The following is a 15931-nucleotide window of genomic DNA, read 5'->3' on the forward strand; positions in this document are numbered from 1 at the left end:
TGCTATAGGTATTAAAGGCACTGTGCTGCAGTGGTTTGAATCATATTTATCTAATAGATTACAATTTGTTCATGTAAATTGGGAATCTTCTTCACAGACTAAGGTTAATTATGGAGTTCCACAAGGTTCTGTGCTAGGACCAATTTTATTCACTTTATACATGCTTCCCTTAGGCAGTATTATTAGACGGCATTGCTTAAATTTTCATTGTTACGCAGATGATACCCAGCTTTATCTATCCATGAAGCCAGAGGACACACACCAATTAGCTAAACTGCAGGATTGTCTTACAGACATAAAGACATGGATGACCTCTAATTTCCTGCTTTTAAACTCAGATAAAACTGAAGTTATTGTACTTGGCCCCACAAATCTTAGAAACATGGTGTCTAACCAGATCCCTACTCTGGATGGCATTACCCTGACCTCTAGTAATACTGTGAGAAATCTTGGAGTCATTTTTGATCAGGATATGTCATTCAATGCTCATATTAAACAAATATGTAGGACTGCTTTTTTGCATTTGCGCAATATCTCTAAAATTAGAAAGGTCTTGTCTCAGAGTGATGCTGAAAAACTAATTCATGCATTTATTTCCTCTAGGCTGGACTACTGTGATTCATTATTATCAGGTTGTCCTAAAAGTTCCCTGAAAAGCCTTCAGTTAATTCATAATGCTGCAGCTAGAGTACTGACAGGGACTAGAAGGAGAGAGCATATTTCACCCATATTGGCTTCTCTTCATTGGCTTCTTGTTAATTCTACAATAGAATTTAAAATTCTTCTTCTTACTTATAAGGTTTTGAATAATCAGGTCCCATCTTATCTTAGGGACCTCATAGTACCATATCACCCCAATAGAGCGCTTCGCTCTCAGACTGCAGGCTTACTTGTAGTTCCTAGGGTTTTTAAGAGTAGAATGGGAGGCAGAGCCTTCAGCTTTCAGGCTCCTCTCCTGTGGAACCAGCTCCCAATTCAGATCAGGGAGACAGACACCCTCTCTACTTTTAAGATTAGGTTTAAAACTTTCCTTTTTGCTAAAGCTTATAGTTAGGGCTGGATCAGGTGACCCTGAACCATCCCTTAGTTATGCTGCTATAGACTTAGACTGCTGGGGGGTTCCCATGATGCACTGTGTGTTTCTTTCTCTTTTTGCTCTGTATGCACCACTCTGCATTTAATCATTAGTGATTGATCTCTGCTCCCCTCCACAGCATGCCTTTTTCCTGATTCTCTCCCTCAGCCCCAACCAGTCCCAGCAGAAGACTGCCCCTCCCTGAGCCTGGTTCTGCTGGAGGTTTCTTCCTGTTAAAGGGAGTTTTTCCTTCCCACTGTTGCCAAGTGCTTGCTCACAGGGGGTCGTTTTGACCGTTGGGGTTTTTCGTAATTATTGTATGGCTTTGCCTTGTAATATAAAGCGCCTTGGGGCAACTGTTTGTTGTGATTTGGTGCTATATAAATAAAATTGATTTGATTTTGATTTGATTTGACCACAGCCCTGCACACCTGGCATACTCCAGTTTAAAGGGAATGACAGGTGACACTTTGATTGGCTGAATTTATCCATATCACTCAAAACTGACTCTTGACTATTGAAGATGACAAATATAACCACTTTGCACCCAGTTTCCACCTTTACACTCACTTTATGTGCCCTCTAGATAACAAAGAGTACTTGGAAATGTCTCAAAAGCATTTGTGCTGTGCATTATGCACCCACTGTGTTTGTGTGCACTGACCTCAGTCTGCAGAGTATTGCCGCGTTGCTCCTTGGCACTGAGTGACTCCTTCAGCACCTCGATGTGTTGCTTGCAGTCTGAATTCTGATTGGTTAGTGTTTCTAGTTTGGTCTGCAATGCCTGCATCTCTGACTCCTTCCTGCTCAGCTCCTGCTTCAGCTGCTCTATCTAACAATCACACATATACACAAAGACAGCAAATCATTAGAAAAGTTTATATCTGCTTTGAGAAAATGCATAAACTTACCTAAAAAAAAAAAAAAATTAAAGTGGAAAAAAAATTGTGAAAGTGTTTTCATTCATGGGCCAACCCCCCCCACCCCCAACTCTACAAACCTATATTTTTCTGAAACCTTAGAGTGTCCCATTAATGAAACTGAATGTTAACATTGAAAATTTTGGTCCTCACTACCTGTTTTTACACAACAAATAGACATACCCTTTAATCACCATTTTTCATAAGGCAAAAACACCAAAATTCTTCATTGACGTTTAAAAGGTTACAGATTATGCAAATGTTGTATTTAAGATAAAATAGCACAACAGCAATGTCTGAAGTATTTTTAGTGAAACACAATGTTAAAATGTTGAAGTATTTCAATACAATACCTCTTTTCACGAAACAAATAAAGGTACTCCATAATTGTCTGGTTCGTACAGCTTCAAATAATTTTGTGATGTTAAGAATCTAGCAATTTGCAGTTTATTTTTTTATATTCAGACACTTAAGACTTCAAATAATAGTTTAACTAGGTATGAAATAGACTGATAACAATATGCTTTGTTTTTTTCCAGATTGCCATGGGAATGTTTTTCTTTGTTATAACCATGGCAATGATGACGGTTTATGTAATACTGTAATATATGAAAAATGCCATACTGTATATATAAAATATATATTATTTTGTTACTAAAAGAGAGCAAAACATTATTTATAGATCTACTTTTGTTTTTAATAAATGAGAGAAAATTCATCTCTAACATTTTTATGTGACACACATCAATAAACCTATTTTTATATGTTCATTTGTACTTGTTAGTTTTCTTTATATCTCTTCTGTGATGACAAAGATGATAATAAATTTCATACCATGAATTCTGATGTATGTGATACAACCCCACTTCCAATAAAGTTGGGACATTGTGTAAAATGTAAATACAACAGAATACAATAATTTGCAAATCCTCTTCAACCTATATTCAATTGAATCCACCACAAAGACAACATATCAAACTGATAAACTTTATTGTTTTTGTCCAAATATTTGCTTATTTTCAAATGGATGCCTGCAACACGTTTCAAAAAGCTGGGACAGTGGTATGTTTACTACTGTGTTACATCCCTTTCCTTCTAACAACACTCAATAAGCGTTTGGGAACTGAGGACACTAATTGTTGAAGCTTTGTAGGTGTAATTCTTTCCCATTCTTGCTTGATGTACGACTTCAGTTGTTCAACAGTCCAGGGTCTCCATTGTCGTATTTTGCGCTTCATAATGCGCCACACATTTTCAATGGGCAACAGGTCTGGACTGCAGGCAGGCCACTCCAGGATACTGATACTGATATGTTGTGTAAAACTGTGTCTCGTACCCGCAGTCTTTTACTACAAGCCACACTGTTGTAACACGTTCAGACTGTGGCTTGGCATTGTCTTGCTGAAATAAGCAGGGATGTCTCTGAAAAAGATGTTGCTTGGATGGCAGCATGTGTTGCTCTAAAACCTGGATGTACCTTTCAGCATTGATGGTGCCATTACAGATGTGTAAGCTGCCCATGCCATGGGCACTAACACACCCCCATACCATCACAGATGCTGGCTTTTGAACTTTGCACTGGTAACAATCTGGATGATCTTTTTCCTCTTTTGTCTGGAGGACACGACGTCCGTGATTTCCAAAAACAATTTGAAATGTGGACTCATCAGACCACAGCACACTTTTCCACTTTGATCATCGCTCCATCTTTTCTTGTGAACGGCTGAGCCTTTTGGGGATGCTCCTTTTATACTCAATCATGACACTCACAATTAGTGTCCTCAGTTCCCAAACGCTTATTGAGTGTTGTTAGAAGGAAAGGTGATGCAATACAGTGGTAAACATACCTCTGTCCAGCTTTTTTGAAACGTGTTGCAGGCATCCATTTCAAAATGAGTTAATATTTGCACAAAAACAATAAAGTTTATCAGTTTGAACATTAAATATATTGTCTTTGTGCTGTATTCAATTGAATATAGGTTGAGTAGGATTTGCAAATCATTGTATTCTGTTTTTATTTACATTTCACACAACGTCCCAACTTCATTGGAATTGGGCTTTGTACATATTTGTGGGAGTCAGGCCTATGTTTCTACATAAGGAAAACTAAACCAAATTTGCGCAGACCCAAGCTATTTGGGCTAATTACTTCATCGCACAATCCTCTTACCTGAGAACAAAGGACTGTGACCTACCTTTTCTGAATCAAATCAGGGGGGACAAGTTAGTCAGTGTCTAAATACCTGTCACTCTTCTCTACAATACCAATTCAGCAGAAGTGACTGGTTGTTCAGGATGGATCTCTTATGGACAAGGAATATCTCTGAGAAATCACCTATGTGAACCTTATCAATCAATCAATCAATCAATTTTTTTATATAGCGCCAAATCACAACAAACAGTTGCCCCAAGGCGCTTTATATTGTAAGGCAAGGCCATACAATAATTATGTAAAACCCCAACGGTCAAAACAACCCCCTGTGAGCAAGCACTTGGCTACAGTGGGAAGGAAAAACTCCCTTTTAACAGGAAGAAACCTCCAGCAGAACCAGGCTCAGGGAGGGGCAGTCTTCTGCTGGGACTGGTTGGGGCTGAGGGAGAGAACCAGGAAAAAGACATGCTGTGGAGGGGAGCAGAGATAGATCACTAATGATTAAATGCAGAGTGGTGCATACAGAGCAAAAAGAGAAAGAAACAGTGCATCATGGGAACCCCCCAGCAGTCTACGTCTATAGCAGCATAACTAAGGGATGGTTCAGGGTCACCTGATCCAGCCCTAACTATAAGCTTTAGCAAAAAGGAAAGTTTTAAGCCTAATCTTAAAAGTAGAGAGGGTGTCTGTCTCCCTGATCTGAATTGGGAGCTGGTTCCACAGGAGAGGAGCCTGAAAGCTGAAGGCTCTGCCTCCCATTCTACTCTTACAAACCCTAGGAACTACAAGTAAGCCTGCAGTCTGAGAGCGAAGCGCTCTATTGGGGTGATATGGTACTACGAGGTCCCTAAGATAAGATGGGACCTGATTATTCAAAACCTTATAAGTAAGAAGAAGAATTTTAAATTCTATTCTAGAATTAACAGGAAGCCAATGAAGAGAGGCCAATATGGGTGAGATATGCTCTCTCCTTCTAGTCCCCGTCAGTACTCTAGCTGCAGCATTTTGAATTAACTGAAGGCTTTTTAGGGAACTTTTAGGACAACCTGATAATAATGAATTACAATAGTCCAGCCTAGAGGAAATAAATGCATGAATTAGTTTTTCAGCATCACTCTGAGACAAGACCTTTCTGATTTTAGAGATATTGCGTAAATGCAAAAAAGCAGTCCTACATATTTGTTTAATATGCGCTTTGAATGACATATCCTGATCAAAAATGACTCCAAGATTTCTCACAGTATTACTAGAGGTCAGGGTAATGCCATCGAGAGTAAGGATCTGGTTAGACACCATGTTTGTAAGATTTGTGGGGCCAAGTTCAATAACTTCAGTTTTATCTGAGTTTAAAAGCAGGAAATTAGAGGTCATCCATGTCTTTATGTCTGTAAGACAATCCTGCAGTTTAGGTAATTGGTGTGTGTCCTCTGGCTTCATGGATAGATAAAGCTGGGTATCATCTGCGTAACAATGAAAATTTAAGCAATACCGTCTAATAATACTGCCTAAGGGAAGCATGTATAAAGTGAATAAAATTGGTCCTAGCACAGAACCTTGTGGAACTCCATAATTAACTTTAGTCTGTGAAGAAGATTCCCCATTTACATGAACAAATTGTAATCTATTAGACAAATATGATTCAAACCACCACAGCGCAGTGCCTTTAATACCTATGGCATGCTCTAATCTCTGTAATAAAATTTTATGGTCAACAGTATCAAAAGCAGCACTGAGGTCTAACAGAACAAGCACAGAGATGAGTCCACTGTCCGAGGCCATAAGAAGATCATTTGTAACCTTCACTAATGCTGTTTCTGTACTATGATGAATTCTAAAACCTGACTGAAACTCTTCAAATAGACCATTCCTCTGCAGATGATCAGTTAGCTGTTTTACAACTACCCTTTCAAGAATTTTTGAGAGAAAAGGAAGGTTGGAGATTGGCCTATAATTAGCTAAGATAGCTGGGTCAAGTGATGGCTTTTTAAGTAATGGTTTAATTACTGCCACCTTAAAAGCCTGTGGTACATAGCCAACTAACAAAGATAGATTGATCATATTTAAGATCGAAGCATTAAATAATGGTAGGGCTTCCTTGAGCAGCCTGGTAGGAATGGGGTCTAATAAACATGTTGATGGTTTGGATGAAGTAACTAATGAAAATAACTCAGACAGAACAATCAGAGAGAAAGAGTCTAACCAAATACCGGCATCACTGAAAGCAGCCAAAGATAACGATACGTCTTTGGGATGGTTATGAGTAATTTTTTCTCTAATAGTTAAAATTTTGTTAGCAAAGAAAGTCATGAAGTCATTACTAGTTAAAGTTAATGGAATACTCAGCTCAATAGAGCTCTGACTCTTTGTCAGCCTGGCTACAGTGCTGAAAAGAAACCTGGGGTTGTTCTTATTTTCTTCAATTAGTGATGAGTAGAAAGATGTCCTAGCTTTACGGAGGGCTTTTTTATAGAGCAACAGACTCTTTTTCCAGGCTAAGTGAAGATCTTCTAAATTAGTGAGACGCCATTTCCTCTCCAACTTACGGGTTATCTGCTTTAAGCTACGAGTTTGTGAGTTATACCACGGAGTCAGGCACTTCTGATTTAAAGCTCTCTTTTTTAGAGGAGCTACAGCATCCAAAGTTGTCTTCAATGAGGATGTAAAACTACTGACGTGATACTCTATCTCACTTACAGAGTTTAGGTAGCTACTCTGCACTGTGTTGGTATATGGCATTAGAGAACATAAAGAAGGAATCATATCCTTAAACCTAGTTACAGCGCTTTCTGAAAGACTTCTAGTGTAATGAAACTTATTCCCCACTGCTGGGTAGTCCATCAGAGTAAATGTAAATGTTATTAAGAAATGATCAGACAGAAGGGAGTTTTCAGGGAATACTGTTAAGTCTTCTATTTCCATACCATAAGTCAGAACAAGATCTAAGATATGATTAAAGTGGTGGGTGGACTCATTTACTTTTTGAGCAAAGTCAATAGAGTCTAATAATAGATTAAATGCAGTGTTGAGGCTGTCATTCTCAGCATCTGTGTGGATGTTAAAATCGCCCACTATAATTATCTTATCTGAGCTAAGCACTAAGTCAGACAAAAGGTCTGAAAATTCACAGAGAAACTCACAGTAACGACCAGGTGGACGATAGATAATAACAAATAAAACTGGTTTTTGGGACTTCCAATTTGGATGGACAAGACTAAGAGTCAAGCTTTCAAATGAATTAAAGCTCTGTCTGGGTTTTTGATTAATTAATAAGCTGGAATGGAAGATTGCTGCTAATCCTCCGCCCCAGCCCGTGCTACGAGCATTCTGACAGTTAGTGTGACTCGGGGGTGTTGACTCATTTAAACTAACATATTCATCCTGCTGTAACCAGGTTTCTGTAAGGCAGAATAAATCAATATGTTGATCAATTATTATATCATTTACCAACAGGGACTTAGAAGAGAGAGACCTAATGTTTAATAGACCACATTTAACTGTTTTACCTTAGGAAACACTTGTGGAGATTACAAATCTTTGTGTTTTCATAAAGTAAGAATGCTAATGAAGATTGCAGATTGATGACTGTAATGTCAAAGAAAACTATAAAGGAAATATTTTTGAGGGACATTTGCATTAATATCAAAGTTCAATACAAGCTTTTCAAACTTGACTCCATTCAGAGGAAGGCGCTTCGAGTTATTGGCGTGCATGAGGATGAAGCACGATCAAACTTTATCATCACAACTCTCCATCAAAGACGTCAAGTGGCAGCAGTTACAGTTCTCTACAAAATGCACACCAGCATATGTCCAACAGACCTTCGCACTCTACTTCCTCAGCCATATGTTGTTAAGAGAGCCACCTGTACCAGTCTGTCAATGCCTTGCCATGCCCTTGCAGTGCCTGTATAAAGAACCATCTCTACTGGCCGGACTTTCATCCATGCAGCAGTACATGTCTGGAACAGCTTGCCAGATGACATAGTTGGCAACATCACCAAAAATGGTGTTATGACCTTCAAAAGCAGACTGCATCAGCATGTTATGTCACTCGCCTGAGGCTTCGCCCCCTCACTCCAGCTTTCCTCTTGCTGTGAACCACTGATTAGGCCATGGAGATATCTACCATAGTGCAATATTGCCTATGGTAGTGCTTGAAATTATTCATTCTTCATGGGCTGTTGTTCACTTGGGAAAAAAAAAACTAAAAATTTTCATCAAAATCCATTTACCGCATTAGCACAATAAGTATGTCAACAGGTTTGGAAATGGGCTACTAATATGTAGACCTCGGTTAAAAAACACAGTCATAATATCTGTCTGTATCCTTGGAGAAGATAATTCATCTGCATTGTCTCAGTCTACCCAGATGTAAAAGGGTACCAGCCTTCATTGTCAGAGTTTATTTTTTGTGTTTTGATTCCTGGGAAAATCAATCAGAAATAGTCATTATATTTATTATTATTATTAATAATGAATGTGTGATTTTTCAGTTAAAGTTGCAGGACCTCCCAAACTACTCAAAAACAAAAAGGGACTTATACGCCGGAAAATATGGTAAATATGATTAGAGCCAAATATCTACTGTCACTTTTATAGGCAGAGCCAGTCAAGCAGCCAGGCTGAAACATTGAAAATTACAGGCAAACAAGTAACATTAGAAAGCAATAGTACACTGAGACAGGTCTCACATTAGAGACTGCTTTTTCGAAAAGTCATAGTATATAGAACAGAAAACCACAAGTGAAATCAACTTGACGAACACTGGCAGGTTTCCATGCTGAGGCTTGCTGCAAGCACAAGATTGCCATCTGGCAACCTGTGCCAAAAATGCACGTAGCTGATTCAAACAGATTTTTTGGAATGGTGTGAGTACAGTTCACATCATAACAGAGGAATTCTGACTGTACAAGTGCTTGGCTAATCAACCTCCACACATACAGAAAGAGAGCTCAAGAAAGCATGTCGCAGAGAGATTAAATCAAGGAGGCAATGAAGTCAAAAGAAGTAGCTCAGAGGCATATGGTCAGAGTTCAGGAGACCGTAAGAATAAATGACAACAAAGGTTTGAAAGAGTCTGGAGTGAAGGGGCAACAGAGTTTGAAGTCAAATGATAAAGACGGAATATTTTAAAGAAAACAAGGCAAAGAAATTGGGGCCGAAATGCAAAAGAAAGAGAGGAGGACAAAGGAGAGGGATACTTCTGGTCGTTCTGTGATCCAGGGTTGTTGGGTGGGGAGGAGGAAGGTGGGATCTGGTCTGATGGAGCCCTGAGACACACACGGTGACGAGGCCTGCTCCTACAGAGACACAAACACAAAGAAGACAGCAGCCACTAAACTGCGGCACACAGCCAGCTGGGAAACAGAGACGCCGTCTCAGCTGACTGTGTACTGAGCCACATTCATCCACACTGCACACTCCTGAAGCACACAACTGAGACAACCGATAAAATGCTGGACAATGTTCTTATAGATCAAGTTTTGAATGGTGAACAGCAAGTTGGATCAAGCAAAATCCTCAAATTAAATACACTTGCTCCTTTTGCTCACAAATTCTTTTTTTAAAATGAAGGTTGGCATTCTGAAGGCCATTTTCTAATGTTGTTTTGAGTTGATCAAAGCATAGAGAGGAAACCAGAGAGGACACTGATGCCAAGTTCCCCTTCCCCTTATCACAGCTGCACTTCAGCACCTGGGACCACAGCTGCTGAAAGACTCGGACCCAAACACTTCAAGGCTATGGGATGGATCTACGTGCACGGTGTCTTTGTGTTTCTCTGTGACTGCATGGAGAAAGATGAGATATGGGAGCTGCACAGAGCCATCACTGTGATATGCATCATCTCAGGTCAGAATGACTGAGGAGACTACTTCCCATGTTAGCTCACAGAAACATTTCAGGGCTCCATTCATTAAAAAAAAAAAAAAAAAACATGATTACATCGAGAAGTTCCGATGCATTAAGAAATGAGTCTGATAAAAAAGACACTCATAATGAAGCATAGAGAAGCATTTTTTACATGCAGAACTCATCAACATCATCCATGTGGATTGCTTGACTAGAAAATCCATGAAACTTTAAACTCCAACTTTATGACGAATAATGTACAAATATTCAAGTTCTTTTTAAAAAGCATGTCGACTGTGCGCATGTTGAACACAGCAGGCTACCCTTTAAGTGAATGGTTTTAGGATTTAATCCCACGTACTTCAACTCAGCACACTGCATGGAACTTTCTAATATCCATGTGTGAAAGTGTGATTTTAAGTCGCTTTCTATGAAAGTGTCTGCTACTGCTTGTTCCAGCTGGACCATCTTGTCGGACAAACCTCCTGTGCCACTGACAAATTGAACAGCATGAATATGCTGTTTTACTGAAAAGGTCATAATTGTTCCATCTCTTCTTTTTTTAAACTATCTGTGCTTCAATTTCTTTAGTTGTAATTTTTATTGTGACCGTTAAGTAACTCATTAATATATATCTTTGTATGAGTTTCAGCGGTGGTTAACTTATCTTATTAGCTTATTAGCGCTTAGCCTGCATTAACTTCCTGTACTCTGTTATTTGGTGCACAGAGGTCTGTCATGGTTTGTGCAATGTTTGCAGACAGGGTGAACATCTGAGAGAGTCGTGTCCCCAAGGTAGAGCAGTTGATATAGATTCACTGGAGTTAGATGTTATGGGCACTCCAGATGAGTTGTGTTGTGGCAGCCTGTGTGCCCATTAGCTTAGCTTCGTCAGTGATGAACAATGGCTTTCGTACAGTGGTGAAGCTGAAGAAACCCTGAAAAGCTTGATGTCCATTTGTGTTGCCCGGTCCACAGTCAGTTCAGTCGGTAAAGGTATCTGTCTGCTCTTGTGAAGCCTGCTGATAGACGTCCCAGCTTACAGGCAACATCCACTGCCATCCCCAGGCCAAAACAACGTGCATTAGTGATAGAGGATTCCATCACCCACAAAATCAGATTATAGATGCCAACCGAAGTTACAGTAAATGTTTACATGGGTCCTGAGCACCCGATATTGCTACTCATCTTAGGGGACATCACATAAGGACAGACTGACACAGGAAAATGACACAAGATACAGGGACACTGCTATTCATGTCAGTGCCAATAATGTTATGATGTGACAGTCTGAGGCCATAAAAATGGACATAGAAAGGACTTGTGACCTCGCCAGAAAGATGTGTCAGCATCGATTAATACTTTCTGATTCTCTCCCATCCCAGGGAAATGATGGTTTATAGCAGGATGACATCTGAAAACAGGTGGCTGGCAAAGTTCTGTAGACAATAAGGATTTAAGTTCTTCTTTCTGGGGTCACCGTGGCTTGCTGATGCTGGAAAATCTTTACCCAAATGGGGAATGCACTGTTGGCATGACAAGAGACTGCAGATTGTCTAATGTCGTACTCGCTGTGAAATTCATCTAAGTTCCCCACCACTGTGAAGTTGCCGAGATGTGGCGTAACATCAGCTCCCCCCACAACACGTGCATGCATGTGGTTCGCACGCCCCTCCGTAGGCGAGGCGCATCTCATCTGATCAGAGAGTGACACATTGGTCTGTGCTCTGAACGGACGGGGCGTGGCAGCTGTTGACATAACTGGTCCTGGACATCAGAGCTGCAGAACACGCACCATGTTTTGATGGACACACGCGTGTGCACTTGCTGTACACAGTGACCTCAAGCAACTGGGGGCAACTGAAAGCCAAAAAAAAAGTGGGTACTGTAAGGCAAATGTGTCTGGAGTAGGCTTTTCTAAAAAAAAAGTGAGTAACCGTGCAAGACAGAGACTATAGACAGTTAGCTCAGACAGTTAGCTAAGGTCAAACCTTTACTAAACCGCAGAGATTTTGAGAAAACCATCCATGCTTTTGTCAGTTCACGTCTGAACTATTGTAATGCTGTATACACTGGACTTAGTCAAGCCTGTCTTTACCGTCTGCAACTGGTGCAGAATGCGGCTGCTCGTCTTCTCAGCAGCACTCGCAAATACAACCATATCACACCAGTTCTTTACTCCCTCCATTGGCTCCCGGTTCAGTTCCGAATACAATTTAAACTCTTGTTGTTCATCTTTAGTTCAATCCATGGCCTCGCACCGACTTACCTCAGTGACATTTTGACACCTCACCAGCCCAGCAGAGCCTTGCGCTCTTCAGACCAACACCTGCTGGTGGTTCCAAGGTCGAGGTATAGACAGTGGGGCAATCATGCCTTTGCCGTGGCAGGTGCTAGACTCTGGAACTCTCTTCCTCTGGAGTTACGCTCCATCTCATCCCTGCCCCTGTTCAAAGCCAGGCTGAAAACGTATTTGTTTCGATTGGCCTTTGACACATAGAGCTGTGACTCCCTGGAAATTGACAACTGTAATATATTTTAGATGTATATGTTTTATCTTATGGTTGTTTTAAACTGTGTGCAGCACTTTGATCAACTTTGGTTGTTGTAAAGTGCTTTAGAAATAAAACTTGATTGATTGAACTTGATATAGGAGAAACTGAAAATGGTAAGGCACACAAAGACACTTTGACAACTCTGAAAGCGTTACTGGCTTAAGTGACTGGACATCTGCGCATGTGCATCTTACCAGCTCCCCATTAGTAAGGTTAGACCTTACCCTTGTGAAGCACCTTAGGGCAACTTCTGTTGTGATTTGGAACTATATAAATAAACTGAACTGAATTGAAATTGTACATGGTGGAACAGTGGATTAGTGGTTAAAACTGTTGCTGAACAGCAAGAAGGTCCTGTGATTGCTTCCCACCTGGTCCTTTCTTGTGGAGTTTGCATGTTCTGTCAACCTGTCCATCACCATTGCGAACAAGAAAGGACTCAGAGCTGATCCTTGGTGTAATCCCACCTTCACCTTCAATGAGTCTGTCATTCCCACTGCGCATCTCACCGCTGTCACACCTTTCCTGTACATGTCCTGCACTATCCTCACATACTTCTCTGTCACTCCAGACTTCCTCATACAATACCACAGCTCTTCTCTTGGCACCCTGTCATAAGCTTTCTGTCCACAAAAGCCACAATGTAACTCCTTCTGGCCTTCTCTATACTACTCCATCAGTACTCTCAAAGCACACATTGCATCCATTGAGCTCTTTCTCAGTATGAAATCATAATGCTGCTCACAGATCTTCACCTATTTTCTAAGCTAGCTTCTACTGCTCTTTCCCATAACATCATGCTCTTAATGCCTCTGTAATTACTGCAGCTCTGCACATCACCCTTCTTCTGAAAAATAGGAACCAGCACATTTTGTCTCCACTCCTCAGGCATCCTCTCACTTTCCAAGATTTGATTAAACAATATGGTTAGAAACTCCACTGCCATCTCTCCTAAACATCTCCATGCTTCCACTGGAATCTCATCAGGACCAACGGCCTTTCCACTCTACATCCTCTTCATAGCTGCCCTCACGTCATCCTGACTAATCTCTTACTCTTCCTGACTTACTCTCTCCACATCATCCAGCCGTTTCTCTCTCTCATTTTCTTCATTCTTCAGCTCCTCAAAATATTCCCTCCATTTTCTCAACACACTCTCCTCACTTGTCAGCACTTTACCATCTGTATCCTTTATCACTCTAACCTGGTGCAGCTCCTTTCCAGCTCTGTCCCTTTGTTTGGCCAATTGGAACAAGTCCTTTTCTCCTTCCTTATTACACCCACAATTTCAATGATTTGCAAATCCTCTTCAACCTATATTCAATTGAATACATCACAAAGACAAAATATTTAATGTTTAAGCTGATAGACTTTTTTGTTTTTGTGCAAATATTTGCTCATTCTGAAATGGATGCCTGCAACACGTTTCAAAAAAGTTGGGACAAAAGACCGGGAAAGTTGATGAATGCTCAAAGAACACCTGCTTGGAACATTCCACAGGTGAACAAGTTAACTGGAAACAGGTGAGTGTCACGATTGGGTATAAAAACAGCATCCCCAAAAGGCTCAGCCATTCACAAGTAAAGATGGGGCAAAGATCACCACTTTGTGAACAACTGCATGAAAAAAAAAAAATAGTCCAACAGTTTAAGAACAATGTTTCTCAACTTTCAATTCTAAGAAATTTAGGGATTCCATCATCTGCAGTCCATAATATAATCAGAAGATTCAGAAAATCTGGAGAACTTTCTACATGTAAGCAGCAAGGCCGAAAAACAACACTGAATGCCCGTGACCTTCGATCCCTCAGGCAGCACTGCATTAAAATCTGACATCATTATGTAAAGGATCTTACCGTGTGGGCTCAGGAACATTTCAGAAAACCATTGTCAGTTAACACAGTTCATCGCTACATCTACAAGTGCAAGTTAAAACTCTACCATGCAAAGTGAAAGCCATACATAAACAACATCCAGAAACGTTGCCGCCTTATCTGGGCCAGAGCTCATTTGAAATGGACAGACGCAAAGTGGAAAAGTGTGCTGTGGTCTGATGAGTCCACATTTCAAATTGTTTTTGGAAATCATGGACGTCGTGTCCTCCGGACAAAAGAGGAAAAAGACCATCCAGATTGTTACCAGCGCAAAGTTAAAAAGCCAGCATCTGTGATGGTATGGGGGTGTGTTAGTGCCCATGACATGGGCAACTTATACATCTGTGATGGCACCATCAATGCTGAAAAGTACATCCAGGTTTTGTAGCAACGCATGCTGCCATCCAAGCAACGTCTTTGTCAGGGACGTCCTTGCTTATTTCAGCAAGACAATGCCAAGCCACAGTCTGAACGTGTTACAACAGCGTGGCTTGTAGTAAAAGACTGCAGGTACGAGACACAGTTTTACACAACATATCAGTATCAGTATCCTGGAGTGGCCTGCCTGCAGTCCAGACCTGTCGCCCATTGAAAATGTGTGGCGCATTATGAAGAGCAAAATACGACAATGGAGACCCTGGACTGTTGAACAACTGAAGTCGTACATCAAGCAAGAATGGGAAAGAATTCCACCTACAAAGCTTCAACAATTAGTGTCCTCAGTTCCCAAATGCTTATTGAGTGTTGTTAGAAGGAAAGGGATGTAACACAATGGTAAACATACCACTGTCCCAGCTTTTTTGAAACGTGTTGCAGGCATCCATTTCAAAATGAGAAAATATTTGGACAAAAACAATAAAGTTTATCAGTTTGATATGTTTTTGTGGTGGATTCTTTGTGGTGGATTCAACTGAATATAGGTTCCCATTGCCCACTATCCTCCTTCATCCCCTACCAACTCACCCTCCTAGTTGATAATTTCCAACTGTTCCTACAACTATGCATATAAATACAATAGAAAGTATCAAGTTACAATATGACTGCAGCATTACTTCCTTCTCTGAGTATAATGGTAGGATGAATTTCTAAGGAGTCCTATTTCTTATGCCATCCTCTGAGTATGAGGATTAAACTGAAAATTTGTTACAGTAAAGTTCATAGAGAAAAAACTTTGCACCTCAAACTCCTCAAATTGGTGCATAGGAGATAAGGGACAAGCCCAGCTAAACGTGAAAATGAAAAGGTCCCACACTCCGTCTTACTTGCTGTAGAAAAATTTATTCAGGACTGTATCACCAACGTTTCAGCACATTGGCCTTCATCAGGCAAATGAAGACTGAGCTCCAGGTAGCCATCTTAAAAAGGGTGGGGCTAGCACCCAAGGATGCCAGTTAAAAGCACAGTGCACCTAAATACAAATATCCATGGAAAAGTCAGAGTACAGAACAAGTACAGACATAATTATAAAATAAAGAGTGTTTAGATACATAATGATACTGTATATAAG

The 15931-nt window shown here is 40.4% G+C and overlaps 1 protein-coding gene across 15 annotated transcripts in view; it reads right to left on the bottom strand.

The window, feature by feature from the left end:
- The window catches only part of LOC117512469 (ERC protein 2), a 503700-nt gene that overhangs the window by 422195 nt on the left and 65574 nt on the right, over positions 1-15931 (bottom strand). For 12 of the 15 annotated variants that reach the window (XR_004561301.1, XR_004561300.1, XM_034172552.1 and 9 more), the window contains 2 exons: positions 9348-9446; positions 1740-1907 (listed from right to left, as the gene is read on the bottom strand). Coding sequence is in view for 13 of the 15 variants with exons in the window: in XM_034172552.1 (XP_034028443.1) it covers positions 1740-1907; positions 9348-9446 (267 nt within the window). In the remaining 2 variants the exon portion in view is untranslated. The remainder of the gene's footprint in view (positions 1-1739; positions 1908-9347; positions 9447-15931) is intronic. The other 3 variants (XM_034172555.1, XM_034172554.1, XM_034172553.1) reach the window with 1 other exon arrangement.

Source organism: Thalassophryne amazonica, chromosome 6 (assembly GCF_902500255.1).
Source record: "Thalassophryne amazonica chromosome 6, fThaAma1.1, whole genome shotgun sequence".
Lineage (NCBI taxonomy): Eukaryota > Metazoa > Chordata > Actinopteri > Batrachoidiformes > Batrachoididae > Thalassophryne > Thalassophryne amazonica.